The sequence below is a fragment of the Ctenopharyngodon idella genome, chromosome 17 (genome assembly GCF_019924925.1).
Source record: "Ctenopharyngodon idella isolate HZGC_01 chromosome 17, HZGC01, whole genome shotgun sequence".
Taxonomy (NCBI): Eukaryota; Metazoa; Chordata; class Actinopteri; order Cypriniformes; family Xenocyprididae; genus Ctenopharyngodon; species Ctenopharyngodon idella.
In genome coordinates this window covers 32,614,553-32,631,648 of record NC_067236.1, presented here as the reverse complement: position 1 = coordinate 32,631,648, position 17,096 = coordinate 32,614,553, and the positions used below count along the sequence as shown (strand labels likewise).

Below are 17,096 nucleotides of genomic sequence, written 5' to 3'. Positions count from 1 at the left end.
ACTTGTGTACTTACATTATCCCAGATGTTACCAAGAATGTTTAAATCCAGAGAAATAAGCAATTTTACAACCAATGACATCTTACCCTCGATTTCCGGTTTTATTTTGTAGAAACCATGGAAACACCAAAGACGCTTTAATATATGAAAACACGATAAACGCCATTTTTTAACACCATTTTTTAACGCTATTTTTTAAAATATTGAGTTTCGGCCAAAATCAGTATTGTATCTAGTCGGTATTGAAAAGTCATTTATTAATTTTGCGCAAAATGCAATATCCTTCGTGTTATTCTGTCATGTTTTCTCCCTTTCTTTCCAAAACGCGACAAATGCCAGTCTCCTTTCTCTGCAGAACATGATATATCCACTCAATCAATCACAGCGCACCATTCCACGCACTGTAAACAGTAATGACGGCACTCTGAATACACCCGACATCCTAGTTTTTCTTATCTGCTTTGTACTTTGTGATCAACAAAAACAGAAAAATGAATAATTTTGATGGCATTGATGAACCTGTGGTGGTTTCTGCGGTGGGGAAGAAACACAAGTCATCGAAATGTAATCATTTACGTGAGGAGATTAAGAAGATGAGGCACTCGGTCAAGCTGTTGCTTGTTCCACGAAGCATCAAACTTCTGTCACGGTCCCCAAAACTGAATCATGGACAGTTTTTAAAAGCCGTTTTTAATACCAATGTACTCCGTAAATGTGTTTATTTTAACCGTGCGGTGGCGCCAGATACTCTTTAATCGAGAATGACAAACATATAAGATTAGTATTGACAAAGTTCAGAGACTGTCATATATGTGAATCAACTTTGTTGTGTATTTTCAATATGAAAAATAACTTTTATATTGATGGATTAATTGCATTTTGAAAAAAAAAAAAGCGTGTCATGGATTTATTGCATTTTGGGGAAAAAATAATCAATTTTTATTATAAACCTTTTAAAATCAAAATGTAGATTTGAATTTTTAATGTTTTTATAACCAAAAGATGCTATGTGAAAGTTTGAAACAGAAAATAGTGGTTTTCATCTTGCCGCTTTCTTGGTAAAGAAAACACCTTTTTACTCAAATTAATCAAAATGGAGTTAAAGCATTTTGAAACCAAACTCTTCATATATTATGTTTTTAGACAGGTGAGCAACTGTTTGGTCATATTTATAGACAGAAAACGAATCATTGTTATATAGCTCATCATTGTTAGTCTTATTGTTTGAATCTCGTTTTCTTGTTTATATTAATATGATATTCTAATATCGATCTATCTCACTGCAGTGTGCAGCAAGTGTCTCACAGCAGCCGCCGAGCTGTATCAAATGTATCTAATATGATAGACAGCGCTGCTTTACCCCACATACACTTGACCAGAAGAAGCGGAAGCAGCGACTGTGGCATAATAAAAGTCCCGCTGCACTCGAGGCGTGTCACGCTCGTCTCTCATTAACAATCGCTCCAGCGGCCTCGTTCAGCTTCAACATCACTCATTCCTGCTCTGCTTCATGCAGTAACGTTAATAATCTCATCCATGAACATGATTTCTGCCTGAGTCCCGTCAGATTCTTTTCCAAAGGCTGTGAGGTGAAGACGACATCTCCCATGATTCCATGCTCAATCTCGACATCATCAAGCTACGCCTTTGTTTTGAATAGGCGACCTCCTGCTGCGAAAAATTACATATTGAGCATTTAAACATTAGTATATGCAGAAAATAACATTTTACTTCAGTGTAGTTCATTGTTACTTCATTATAGTTCATTAATTGTAAAAGTAACTTTAGGTTTATCTCATCACCCAAGACCTTCAGACCATCTGAATGAATTTTTCCCCTTCGAGCAGAAACAGAGATACACACGTGCGTCTCGAGCTTCTGTCTGCGCTGTTGTGTTGATACGTCACATTCATCATAGTTGACTGTTTCTCTTCATGTCGATGGAGGCGAGGCAGATGTTCCTTTGCACTTATCTGCATGTGTAATTAGGCCAATTTGCATATGTAGAGCATGAGGCAAAAACACAAGCGCTTTTGCTTTAGTGATAAATATTGACTTAAGGGGGAAAAGCTTCATAAGATGCGATTATCAGACGCTACACACTCGGACCGCTTGTTTATGTGCGCTTACATTTCCAGATGTCATGAAGTTCACTCACAGTTGTTTGTGTATTAAGCTAAATTTACTCCTGCCAATAACAGTTCTGACATTTAAATGTTTTTCTAAAACGCCTTAAAGTCATTGGGAGTGAAATGAGCTTTTGCCTTGACGGATGTGACGCTCTCTCTACGTTCAGATCTGTGGCAAATGCTCATTATTATCAGAACATATGACGGTGCCGGCGCTCCATTAGCCAGGTGGCATTCATTAGGTTAATTGCTACCATTTCTTATTATTAATAGTTTGTGAAAGTGACACGCTTGGAAATGGTTCAGTCCATGATTAAAGACTTTAACCAACCGAAAGCTGGTAAGGTGTTGTTCTGCTTTCATTTTCTTATTTTCTTTTGGTGAGTATTTAGACATAAGTGATGCAAGTGAAGATTTGATCCTGATAAAGCCATTTTTTAAATAGTTTAACATTTTTAAAATATTTAACAGTAAAAATAATGCTCATTTTTTGAATGAATAGGTTAGTTGAAGGTGTAGAGTTTGACGCATTGTGCATATTAATGCATCATGCGCGGCTGTCAGGAAGGGTAATTATGGTCATAGCGGCTGATTCCCAAAGCGCTCTTGTGTTTCCAGACCTTCTGTTTTGTCATGTTGGGAATGACGATCTGTAGGCCATCAGCATTACGCTCTTTTATGACCTTCTAATGATGCTCTGTATTTTAAAGTCACCATGAAATCAATTCTTGGTTTTTATGGAATATTGCAGTGTTTTTTTCTAAATGATTTATCATTGCACGTCATTATTGTTTTAAATTCATGTTCCCCCATAATCTTGAATCAGAATATCTTCTCCTCCCTCTTGCAGCATCTCTTCTCTTCTCTGATGATGAGGGCGGGGCAACCTGTCACTCACATGAGATCCACCAATAGCAAACCACAACCATCCAATCAATTCCCCACAGACAAAATCAAGCCCCGCCCTACATTTGTTCTTGTTCCAGAAGCATTTCACTCGGATATATGATGTAATAGGGAAGAAAAGATGAGCGCAACTTCCCTTTCATGATGACTTTAACACTGATTAAACATTTCCCTCAATTTTTCCTGAATTCAGGAGTTGTTTATGAAATATGAAAGTGTTTTGTAGCTGCTTAGACGCATAGAGAATCGTGAAACAGATTCTGTCGTTTCAGTGGAAGAGAGTGTTTTGATCTTCTGCAGCTGTGACGGCTTTAAGTTCAGGTTGTGTGGACGATGTTTGCTTACTGTAGTCTTCCAAAAGTCCCAACCATTACTGCGATCAGGCCTTGGATCGGGACTTTCAGGACATTCATGTGTTTGTTCCTGTAACCTTGTGTTTGGACTCACTGTCCTGCTTGTATAAACAAAACTTCACTAAACATTATTTTTAGCTCCTGCCATCCAGTAATCTTTGTGCTTTGATGCATTTGATATTAAACAAAGTATCAGCTTTCAAATTCTGTTAGTTTTATCATAATAAATCTGTTTTTGTGTTTCTTTAATGTGTGCTGATAGATCACTGTAGCGCCTCAGTTGAACCGATCATCTTATCCTCTTTACTAGTTACAGCAGCAAATAAACATGAATGAACATCAGAAGGAATGTTGAAAGATACAGAACAACTTACTGAAATGAATCACGTCTGTTTTTACTGTATATACTGTATTTCTGTATTTATAAATGAAGCCTTTTGTGAGCAGAAGAGTTTTCTTTCAAAAACATTAAAACATCTTACCGACCCCAAACTTCTGATCATCAGTAATGTGTATTCTAGTAAAAGCATGCATGGTCATGTGTTGATGTGATTCAGATGCAGTGCCTCTCTCAGGTCCTTGTGTTAAAGCCGTTTTCATCCTGATGATGTATTTACTCATGCGAGAGCGTTTCAGACCTTAAACTGTGAGTCTAAACAAGCCCATAATTCAAAGTTCAGCCCATTGTTTGACACAGATCTGTTTTCACAGATATTAAGGGCAGTTTACCTCACTTTAAACTCAACAGGCTAAAGATTTAGCAATTAGGGCCTAATCACGATCATTATATGGTGTAATCCATCTGAAGCCTAACAGATGTGTGAATGTGGGCTGGTCAAGGTCCGGTGTTGATGTCTTCACGTAATGGCTCTTATTTGGCCGGTCCAGCGCTCTCCCGGGTGTGTTGTTGTAAATGAAGCCCGTGACTGGAATGTTCTCTGATCTTCACGCTGTTTTTCTTCTCTTTGTTCACCCAACAGACTGACTGCCAATACTGAGCCAACAGATTGTGATTTCATGTTTTTTCTTCTCTTGTTCACTTTGTAGTGTTTTTTGTTTGAGATTTTGCAGCTGTGAACAACTTCACACATGGAGACTTTGTTCTAGTATTGTCAAAATTACAGTTTTTTTTTTGATGCACATCGATCTGAATATTTGAAAAGTTTTCAATACTCATTTCCCACAGTGTTGATACACTGTTAGTAATGTTTTAAATAATGTTCATAAATCTGACATGAAAATAAGTTTTATTTTTTAAGTTATGATTATTTTGATAATCGAGTAGTTGGCCGATTAATTTTTCCATTAATCGATTAATCAGATACAAATCCCCTTTTTTTTTTTTTTTTTTTTTTAAATTTACAAAAAACACACTATTGCACATCCTGCCCAATGTACTTCAAATAAATGTGCCAAATAAATTCTATGAAAACATACAGTGATTAATTTATTAGACTACCTGTCATAATAAAGAGAGAACACAAATATTTTAGGAATCTATCAAAAACTAAACATGTTATTGCCTATTACTACGCAAATAACAAACTGAAACAACTAAATAGTCATTATTATTCACACATAATATCCAAAAAACTTAATAATAGTCTCCGTTATTGACTGTAATTAGGCATCTGAGGGAAAAAAAAAAAAAAAATCTATAAAGTGCTTTACCTTTTTAAATTGAAAATTCATGGATAACAACAAAAGTGATATTTTAACATTAGAAATACTGCTGTAACTAAAGAGCTTGCGCAATACTGGTGGATTAACCATTACAGAAACATGAAAAATGATTTTAGCACCAATACTGATAGTTTAGGACAGCTGTGGCACAAACTTACATTGGGTGACAGAGGTCTAATAAATTTAAGCACTGTATAGTGAATATAGTGTAAATCTCTACATTACAAATTAAGATAGTAATAAAGATAATAAAGAAAAACAAAAACACAAAAACTCAGTGTTAACCAACAGGCAAGATAAATGTTCTGCAGGAACACACACATTCACTCTGGACACAATCACCTCTTACTGTCATTTCTGTATCATGTAAATAGGCTATAAGAAACGTTTATATTACATTACATGTTGTTACAGTTACTACTCTCATAAAATACTTGAATGACATGTTGACTTTTAAATCAAAATTTAACTTTAAACAACAGATCAGCAAATGACAGCAAATAACAACAATCAGCAAAATGAATATTTTTGCAGTGAATATTAATTGTCTCCCTCTATACCGCGTTCCGTCTGTCTGACGCGGGTAGAAGTTTAACACAGACTGTCAGAACGAACATTTATGCAAAATGGAAATTCTCGTGTGAATTTGTAACATTTATAGATAAGGATATAGTCGTAGAATGAACGTTTTGCGCTGAGGACTCACATGCATCTGTCAAAGCGCCTGACAGGGCAGGCCATTACGCTAATGCATTAGCTTGAAGCTGAAAATAAAGAATTCTCATATTTTGGGCAGCTTGGATCATGTACCTTTCCTGCAGCAGCTCACTCTGTTTCCTCCACTATTTAGATGCATTTTTGTCCACAGCAATGCGTAATTCAGTGCTGTAAGTTTTGAAGTGACTGGCAGAAGTTTTCCGTGCACGGTGGGCAGACCCGACTAATCGATAATGAGAATCGTTGTCAATGATTTTCATTATCGATTATTATCGATTTTATCGACTAGTTGTTGCAGCCCTATATGACAGCCACTATTTAACTTCAACTACGAATTTCAGTAGAAACAAAATTGAAACATAAAAACTGCCTTGTGTGCAATTTAAATGTTTGTTTTTAATGTTGATTTAATGAATTTAATTAATTGATTGGTTATTAAATAAACTTTTGGTTTTGGCTAAAACTAAAACTTTTTCCTGCTGGTATGGCTAAATTTTGTTAGGGGTCACACTGGTGCCGCCGCCACCACATTGCCCAACTGAAGAGCTGCCATTTCTGCTGCATATGAGAAACAGCAAACGAAAGCGGAAAAAAACACGGTACTCGATTGAATTGCGCAGTGCGAACCATTTATCTGCTCAGACCAATGACAGACAGCGTAAGCTCAGAACAGGTTTACTGGTGGGCCGATCTCGATCACGTGACACCATTACAGCGATGGGAAATCCAGTGAGAAAGCGTTTGAATTCCCCAGAGTATTAATAACATCGCTGCAAGGTCTAGAGAGAAGTCAAACAGTGCTGACGTGGAAACCAGGAGAAACACTGTGCCATGAACGATCAAGTTTTAGAAGGCTTTTCAGTCCATAAATCACCAACATTCACCATGGATTTAATGTAGCAACGCTAACTGTAACCATGGTATTGTGGCAGAAATAGTTTAATGTTTTTTACATTATTCATTTTGGGTTTGTACAACCTTTTGAGGGTGAAATTTAAGCACTTTTCAATGACTTTCAAGTGCTTCACACAACTTTTTCCAGCATCTGAAAGCTCTAAACAGTTATCCGATTAAAATGTTATTTTTAATGTGATGGCCAAATACTTTATTTGTTCATCCTTCAAAGATTGTAGCCATTTGTAAAATTAAAGTTTCAAGATGTTGGATAAGTAACACTTGGTGGCAAACAAACACTTTCATTTAAAAATAAAAAATAAATTACCATTATAACCAGTACCAGAGGAGCACTTATTGGCTTATTAGACATTTCCACACCCTAATATTTTTTTTTTCACACTTTTTGCTTTTGAATTTATATTCAGACAGTATGAAATCACTGTCATGAAATATCAAATCATCAATAAATCAATTTTTGTCAAAGTTTGGCACTTTTTGTACTCAAGTATGAAGTAAGAAATTCCACACAGTGTCATGAAAAACAAACTTTTCTTTAAATTGCAACTGAATTACACAGAAAGCAAGTACAGAGTGCTCATTTTATAATCACTGAAGCTGTCGGTCAGTTCAGTGTGATACTATAGAAGTGCTACCAGATCACATGCTGCTGCTGTCACATGTTAGTCTGGAGCTCTATATAGTGAAGTTAAACATTCCAGTATATTCCAGTCAACACTATACTTTGTGCTGCATTTTACTTTCTATGAGGACAAGAATTGACATATTGCTTTTTGTTTGCAGAGAAAAAGCTTTTGACATTTTAATACTAGCCAATATTAATAACTAATATGGGAAAACGGGCCGATAACTGAATAGGCATATAGTTTTTAAAGTCAATAATATGAATGAAAACTTTCCACTCTGTGCTACAATAGTGCTGAACTTTATTACTGTACACAATCAATTATTAGTATATAAAATTAGTTAAATAAAGTGGGGAAAAAAGCTGGGTTGTATTTCGAGAACATTCACACATGAGAGATGTCTAAATGACGTGGAAAGACACTTTCGGTTTTATTTCATTCTGTCCAATCAGGACCGAGAAGAGCTCACATTGAATATTTTGAATGTAAGGAGGGTTATTCCCAGCCCAGGTGTTTGACATCGAGCGCTGCTGGAGATGAATGTAGCTCATGGCTGTCTATGGGATTGAGCGGCCCTTGGGAGCTGCAGCTTCCTGCCATGAAAGTTTCCTTTTTCAAAGCCCATGAGCGGCAGAGGGAATGTTCCCCAATATCCCATCATCCCCCAACAGTCCGACGGCAGCTGCCGATGAGACTCAACCCCATCATTTCTGTCAATACATGAAAAATAGCCGTTCTTATGATTCATACACACACACAGTGGGCTCAGAATTGAATTTAAGCATGCAAATAAACACAAGCTTTTATGATTTTGAAAAAATGTAAAAGATATTTAAAATTAGAAATGTGTCAGCAATGTGGTGCTCATTTTTATGTCTATTAAAAATGCATATACAATGACTTGAATACATCTGGTATTTTCTAATATTTCTTAGAAAAAAGATATTTTAACAAAACTGCTTATTAATATTTGAAAAACTACCTGCCAAATCAAAGCCACACAGTGAAACCAACATCCCAAAAAAAAAAAAAAAAAAAAAAGAACATAAATCATCATATGGCATCAAATGTCCATTTATTAATACCTTTTGATCTTATGTGTTTCAGTGATTGGGAATATTTCATAGTTTAATCTTTGCCTTTGTTAGCATTTCATCTGGATTTGATTTCTAAATGAATTAGCGGTTCAGGGTTTCCTCCAGGATTGTTTGGCTCCACAGACACCTGCTTTGATGCTCTCGCTAAGGCTTCTCATCTGCATTAAATAATTACAGTTTCAAATGTATTTCATTAAAGTAATTTGTGGCTTTTCTCTCTTGATTTAATATCTGATTAGGGAGAGAGGCAAGAATATATACAGTGTGTGCATAATTATTAGGCAAGTCGATATTCTGATCATATTTTTTTTTTTCCAAGCACATTTTACCAACTCCAAACCACATCAATCTTAATAACTAATATTAATTTTGTATATAATCATTCAGGGCATTAAGCCTTGTCATGTTTTTGTCCTTCGCACAAGTAAATCGGTCATGTGCTTGTCCGAGTAAAAAAGTTGTTTGTCCAGAAAAAATTGATTTTTTTTTTTTGTAAACAATTTATTCTGAAGCAATATTCTCATCAGTTGTTCTATCAGCTTTGACATATTTAAATCTGCACATTTGTGATATTTACCCTGAATGCATTTTTTTTAAACCTTTATAAAGGGCTTATTCCCGCCCTAATCTTATTAAATTTATGCTTCATAAATTTAATAAGATTAGAGGAATGGCACCAGTGTTTTTTGTTAGTTTCAGCCTGACGCAGTTATCATTTTCAGGTCCTGCACCATGTTGTTTAAGTAGCAAATGCATTTGCGCCCATCTGTTCGCCCATGGGTGTGCTGGTTTGAAAACGAGGTGTGTTCAGGTGCACTGTTGGCGTGTTGCTATTTTCAGACAAATGAAAACGACTGCGCCATTGACCAACAAAAACCTGGCCTAAAGTCAGTGGTGCAGTATTTTTGTGTTATTTAAAGAGAGTGTTAGTAATATGTGCCTATAGACAGGTGCACAACGCACATACACTCTGCTTGTTACACACACAGGGATGTGCAGCAGCACACAAACATGACAAATATTAAAAATAAAAGGATTCCTCTTTGAAGAAGCGTTCAGTTTTTCCGCTTGCAAAACCCACCATGTAAATAGCAAATCCGCCATGGTGTAAGTGCAACTTGGTTTTAAAGGGAATGTGAGATGAGACTCTGATTGATTTATTGCACATTACACCCAAAACACACCCATGACCCATTAAGAGACTAGGAACAACCCTTTTGGACCATGCGCCTGGCGTGCCGACCATTTTTTTCCATCGTTAAACTAGCAAAAGAGGATTCGAACATGCCCTAAGTGTGCTTCAGACCATGAGCTTAGATCGTTAAAATAGGGCCCATTGAGTCATTCATTCAAACGATTCGTTCAAATGGCTGATTCATTCAGGAATGAGGCAGTTGTTTATGAATGGGTCATTGAATCTTTGACTCAACCGATTCATTGAATCAAAATGCTGAATCATTCAGTAATGAAAACACTGTTGAGTGTTTCTATGAGATGCGCTATGATCTTTGTTTGGAACTATTTTTGCTGCTGAAACAGAACAAAAACAGTCAATATTGCATCTAAAATGTAAGTGAATTAATATTAACTACTCTCAAAAACAAGTAAAGAAAAAAAGATATTTACTGCAAAAGACGAGGAATTAAGGTGAAGAATGAGGTGTGAAACCATCAGGAAACCTTTAGTCTCCAGCGCCTCCATTTTCCAGAATAGCAACCTATCTGGAGTCTCCAGAAACACAAGGTCATTTTCTTTTATACAGCGTACATACGCATTCACGACGTCCTGCATCAGCATATGCTTTTGTTCCAGAGATAGAGTGAATGCATGAGGTCTGAAGGTGTGTTGTGTTCACCTGACACAACAGCCAATCATACGCGGGGACACTTATATTTCTCTCATTTCACACGGATCCTCTGCTTCGTAACCCCGGCATCTCGCAGGAATCGTTCATCTGGAACAACTTTGCCACACTTGTTTCCATGTTCCTGAGATTACAGGCCGGCCGCTCTCGGCTTTGAAGCACTCCTCTCTCTCTTTGTCTGCGTGCAATGCACTCTGGTAATTAACTTTGTCCTTCTTTTATTTGTTCCAGTCTTCCTCCGTCCACTCTTCTGAGCATCTTCTCCCAGGAGTACCAGGTTAGAAGTTTTCTTCCTTTGTGCGGCCTGACAGCTGCCTAATTGAATGATGAATGTCCCCTTATTTCTGTGTAATTGAACTGCCAACTCTCTGATTGGTTTGGAGGATTCCCCCCGACCGACACACACACACACACACACACACACACACACACACACACACACACACACACACACACACACACGGCGGAGGGCCGTGCCTGAGTCTCGGTGGACCTCTGCCAACCCGGCCCCTCCATCTGTCTAATAACATCGAGCCGCTGCTTATTTGCCGGACCTGTAATAAATTATGCTAAACCATTATTATTCTGACAATAATAATTTCCCCGTGTAGCACGGCTCCGTGTGCTAAATGTTTGCTGACTCGCGCTGTCGCGGCCGCTTTCCGCGGCTGACAGCCGATGATGATCGATGGCCGCTGCTGCGGTGGCAGACGGCTACAGCGGCACAAAATAGAGTCATTCATCATCCGCCTGACAGCTGTCACTCATTCTCTGTGTCTCAGCAGAATTACTTTTGTAGTTTTTAAATAAGTTGTTTTTAAGCGCTGCTCTCGCTGTCCTCGGGTTAAGACGCCACTGAATCGCATTACAAATGAAAGGGAGAGTGGTTGTAGTTTAGTAGAACAGGAAATGAATGAGGCTGAAAGCACAGGGTAGTGAACACTTCTACACACGAATCAGTGTAAAAATATACATCTGGTGCCAGCACGACTAAAGTGTCAGGGGGTCATTTTATGTTACAGTAATGTAATATAGTTATTTTTGCTAGAAATTACATTACAGTTTTTTAAATGTTTTTAAAGAAATCTCTTCTGCTCACCAAGACTGCATTTATTTGATCAAAAATACAGTAAAAACAGTGAAATATTATTGTAATTTAAAATTAATGTTTTCTATGTGAATATATAGTAGAGTGTAATTTATTCCTGTGATCAAAGCTGAATTTTCAGCATCATTACTCCAGTCTTCAGTGTCACATGATCCTTCAGAAATCATTCTAATATGATGATTTGATGCTCAAGAAACATTTAAGATTATTATCAATGTTGAAAACAGTGTGGAAAACATGATACATTTTATTTTTCAGGATTCTTTGATGAATATAAAGTTCAAAAGAACAGCATTTATCTGAAATATAATCTTTTGTGACATTATAAATGTCTTTACTGTCACTTTTGATTAAATTTAATGCATCCTTGATGAGTAAAAGTATTAATTTCCAAATTTAGTGTAAGCAAAATTGGTTTTTATTTGAATAATCATGTTAATGCCTGTTTTTGTAACTTGACTCAAATCAAAATACCTGATGATTTATTTCCAATGAATGAATCATTCTGAATCAGTGTAAAAACTGATTCACTTTATTAAACATTTGATTTCAAAACTAAATACTCGAAACGGTCCAACTAAGATTATAGAACAGACAGTTAAGGCTACATCTACATTAATCTGGAGACATTTGAAAATGTTTTCATATACAAGTTTTCATATAAAAACACTCCTTATCCACACAAACGTTTCTAAGCGTTTTCTAAAAGTTGCTCATCCACACTGAAACGTCTGAAAACACATACATTACCTTACTGCGCATCCGTAAAACATACTAAAAGCTCACAAGATGATGCAGAGAGAGCAGATATAATAAAGTTCTCACCCTATTCTTCTGACATGATCATTTTATTAGCATAATATTGCATTGCTCACTGTTGCGTTCAGGTCGCGCTCAAAAATCTGGTTTAAAACGCAACTGTCACCATACTTTGCCACGCAGTATAGCAAATGTGAGTAAATTCAATGTCATCTTTGCAGGAATATAATATGAAGATTTTACAAAGGAGCATTTATCTTGAGCAATACTGTTAATGTAAATAGCAGACACAACAATGCTGGTATAACTATATATATCTATGGGTACAATATGCATCACATGACTAAACATGCGTCATTGTTTTCAAATACCTCTGTTTTCACCATCCACACTACAACGCGAAAACAGCTTTTCAAAAGTATCCACTTTGGAGAATGTTTTCAAAAAGCTCAGTTTTCATGGACAAAAACGCAGTCTCAGTGTGGATGGAAGGCCAAAAACGAAGAGGAAAAAGTATTTGTGTGAACAAGGCCTTATTTTTGAATGTGAAACGCCTGACATACACATGTGATGCACATCAGTTTGATTCTAGATCAGTGTCTAAAGTTAAAGTAATAAACTCTGCTGTGCGTTGTGCCAAACAAACCTTACTTAATGAAATATATCATCCTCATCTTGACTAGTTTGGTTCACGCTCTGTTTACGCATCGTTCTTAGTTTCTTTGTCGCTCCCACATGTAAATAACATCAAGTAGTCCTGTCCACTGATGTATCCACCATGGTAGTTAAATGTTTATATAATCTCACACACACACTATATACAGTTGTACCTCCCAACACAATGACTGATGAATAAATACAGAGTGTGGTGATATTTTACATGACGGTTATAATAGTTTCCTTTAAGTTTCTCTACAATGTGCTGTTTGTTTCAGAAGAGAATGAAGCGCAGCATTGTGAGACATCACGCTCCTGACGTGGTTAAAGGATATTATCAGAGGTAAGAAACTTCACACATGCGTCACTAATGTGTTCTTCAAAGACATTTTTCAATTGACTTAGCATCTTAAAAATATATATATATATATATATACTATAGTTTTGTGCAAAAGTCTTAGGCATGTCCTTGTGCATACAGAAATCTCACTGGATTATTACAATTGATGGCAAGAGGAATGTTTGGAAATGTTGAAACTGATATTTCCTACTGACACACTACAGCAAAAGATATAAATAACTGGCTTAAAACCCCCCTTTTTTTGGTGAAAATACTAAAGTGTCTAAGACTTTTGCACAGTACCACACACACACATTCTGATGGCGATTTGTCATTGGTGGTATAACATACGCATACAGCTTATTCACAATACATAAACACCTAATAAAACACTAATGTCAACAATTGTTCAATAAACCAGTTGACAGGTGGGGCGTCATGATGTCCTTTGTTGCTCTCAGTGCCGATATCGCCTTCCTAATGGCATTTTATCAAATGCATTAAGAGAGCGTGAAAATCATTTACGTTATTCTTGTTTATTATGACTATTTTCAACACTGTAACAGTGCAGTGATGATGAAAACACTGAAACAAGACAAATGGAAGTCTGGGAATGATGTAGCAATCAAAACATGTACACAAATGAAAAACTCCTCTTTGTCTAGGTTGCAGCTGCTCTTTCATCAGGTGCATCATGGGATGCTTTAAACTCTAGTGGAGGAAGAACATGTGTTGATGATGCTTGTCCATTATTATCTGCTGCAACTCATTCATTTAGATTTATAAGTAAATAAATAAATGGTCTATTACTAAATAAATACCTTTGGTAACATAACAATAAGGTTCAATTTGTTAATGTTATAATTCTAAAGCATTTACTAATCTTAGTTGATGTAAATTTCAACATTTACTTATAAATTATTCAAATCAAAACATTACCTAGATTAATAAATTCTGCAACAAATGTTTTGCTCAACGTTAGTAAATGTTAACTAATAGGATCTTATTGTAAAGTGTTACCAATGCATATTTGTCTACAAAAATAGCTTGAGTAATTGAAGCAGACGCATTTAGATCACTTGTGTCTAAACTTTTGTCTGGCGGTGTAGATACTGCAACTATGCTGTTTGTTATTCTCCCAGACATCAAATAAAATGATCTGATTTTTGACAAACATGCTGGTATCCAAAGGAAACCTGCGTTATGTTTCTTGTTAACTATTATTATGAGCGTCTGATGTGTGGTGGGTCTGTGAGGGTTTTGTGGTTTTAGGTTAATGAACGGCCTCGTCTGGTTTGGGTAGAGGGTGAATCCATCAGGGACGCTGACATGTCCTGGCTGGTCTGCTCTTGTTGTCATCTCTTCTCATTTGTTGATTTTCTTCCCCATTGTTGTTTTTTTTTGTGGTAATGAAGGTACCGCAGCGAAGCCAAGACGCATCCTACGGCCCCGCTTCTGCTGGAGCTCGCCAACGAGGTAATGACTTCACCTCCACATCGCCTTCTCTACTTCTTTATTATTTTTTAGAAGGATTTTGTTCGGGTTTCCAGCAGAGTTTTGCACAAACATAATTAACCCAAAAGATTCATTTGTAGTTTTCCCAGTCTGTTAGTACTTATAAAAATTGGACTAATGGTTCTGCCTATTAACCAATGATTTCGTGCAATTATCCTTCATGGAAAAATAGTTCAGTGTCATTATCATAAGTGACGTTCATAAATGCGCCTGCAGTCTATTATTGACACAGAGGTCAGTGGTTAATATCTCTATGTAGGTGAGCTGTTTACATATTTAAGCTCTCTCTTATTTCAAACGTTCATTAAGTGAAGTTCGAGTGAAGCTCAGGGCGAGTCAGTGGACTACAGTGAATGATGTTACAGTTAACACTGACCAGTGAAAGGTGTTGATCCTCTCACACCCTCATCATCACCTCACTGATTCAGACTGTGGCATTTACTCACACAGATCTCATGGGAAATAATGATACAGCTTTCATTCACTACTGCAAGAAACATTATACTTAGGGCCCTATTAAATCTGTTTCATTTCTTTTTCCAAAATTCAGTTTTTTTTTCCATTTAAAATTTCCTAGATTCTGTGTTTTATAACTTATTATACATTTATTATAGTGAGTGCATTAAACTTTAACAATTTAATTAATCTTGTAAAATCTAATCAAATGAAAACTGGTTTCCTTTTATTTTTTTTTGCAAACAAAGTGCTACACAACAGAGGTTTAATAATCAAGTCAAGTTTCAGCTCAAAATACCCCACAGATCATTTATTATAGCTTGTCAAATTGGCCCCTATTTGGGTTTTGCCCCGTTTTTGTGTGTGTCCCTTTAAATGCAAATGAGCTGCTGCTCCCGGCTCCCTTTCCAGAAGAGGGCGGAGCTTTAACAGCTCGCGCTTCGGTCGCTCAACAACAACAAAGCTGGAGAATCTCACGCAGCCAAAATGAGGATTGTCAGTAACGGTGTTCAGCCTTACATTGTTCAAACCGGAGTCGACACTGATGGAGAGACTCAGGAAGAAGTTACAACTTCTAGAATGAAACTGGACGTTTCTGAATGGTTAGTGGATAAATTTATGTAGTTGCTGTGGAGCTGATTCAGCTCATCCACTAGCATGTGTCGTCATGTTCATCTTTTGTGTTGAATTGACCCTCGTTTGTGAAGCAGTCCGGCGTAAAATGACGGCAACAACACTCTACTACAACAACTCTTCCTCTCTAAAGCAGCCCAACATGGCCTCACCCCCTTTGTTGTGTGTTCTCGGGGGTGGGGTTTATGTAAATGTTAGGGTTAGTGATGTCACTAACCTGGGAAGAAGCTCGCTGTAGTCCCTACAAGCCGTTTGTTGTAGTCCTTAAAAAGCGAATTCTTTAAAAGAAAATATCTCCCTTTGCATTGAACTCTGCAGATGTTGTTTATGCTCAAACAGCAACATTACACACTAACTAAAGTTAAACAAAGTGAAATCATAATCAACCACCCCTTTAATAAACTATATTTTTATTATTACTTTAGAAGTACATTCTACTGCAAGGGTATTCATTCGGGGGTCCGCCAATTAATGTTTGGTCACAAATAATTTTTGGATAAAAAAATAAAAAAGCACCCTCCGTTGATACTATAATATTATTATATTGATGAAACAGATTTGGCAAACATTCTAGTGTGTATCTGTGTTTGGCACCCATTGACTTCCATAGTATTTTTTCTTCCCACTATAGAAGTCAATGGGTGCCGTCAACTGTCTGGTTACAGACATTCTTCAAAATATCTTCTTTTGTGTTCAGCAGAAGAAACTCATACAGGTTTGGAACAACATGAGAATGAGTAAATAATGACAAAATTGTCATTTTTGGGTGAACTATCCCTTTATTATCATAACATTATTATTAGAAAACCTGCCTCATGTGCAGTTTAAATGTTTGTATGCAAATCAGTTGTTAATTTTATCATGTAATATTACAGTAATATAGGGTTCCTGTATAGTTTACAGCAAAACAGATTGTTTTCTTTGAGAAAAGTTGACATTTACTGTACCTGACATTTTTCCAAGTGAATCAATATCAAATCAAAATATGAACTGAATTCAATCGAATCGCAAGCTTGTGAATCGAAATCGTGAATTTTGTGTCAGTGTCCAGCCCTAGTGTCCAGCATCGCTTTCTGAAAGATATCACTCCCAGTGTGCTGAAGTTGTCAGTGAGCGTCATAATTACTGACACAGTCTGATCCTTGATTGAGTTCAGAGTGATTGTGAGTCAGTTTGCTGTTGAAGGATTTGGACGGTCTTCCTCATAAGTGTCCCATGACTCAGTTTAATGCGCTACTTCACATTTACGCCGCGCTCTCATGCTGCTCCGGTCTCTGCTAATTGCTATAGTCATAGTGCTTTATGGCACAATATATATCGCCAACTGAGCCACACTATA

At 36.7% G+C, this 17,096-nt stretch overlaps 1 protein-coding gene across 4 annotated transcripts in view; it reads left to right on the top strand.

Moving 5' to 3' along the window:
- Window positions 1-17,096, top strand: part of cdin1 (CDAN1 interacting nuclease 1) — a 95,266-nt gene that overhangs the window by 19,109 nt on the left and 59,061 nt on the right. For 3 of the 4 annotated variants that reach the window (XM_051868246.1, XM_051868248.1, XM_051868247.1), the window contains exons 3-5: window positions 10,521-10,566; window positions 13,092-13,156; window positions 14,569-14,629. In XM_051868246.1, the coding sequence (XP_051724206.1) occupies window positions 10,521-10,566; window positions 13,092-13,156; window positions 14,569-14,629 (172 nt within the window). The remainder of the gene's footprint in view (window positions 1-10,520; window positions 10,567-13,091; window positions 13,157-14,568; window positions 14,630-17,096) is intronic. The other variant, XM_051868249.1, reaches the window with a different exon arrangement.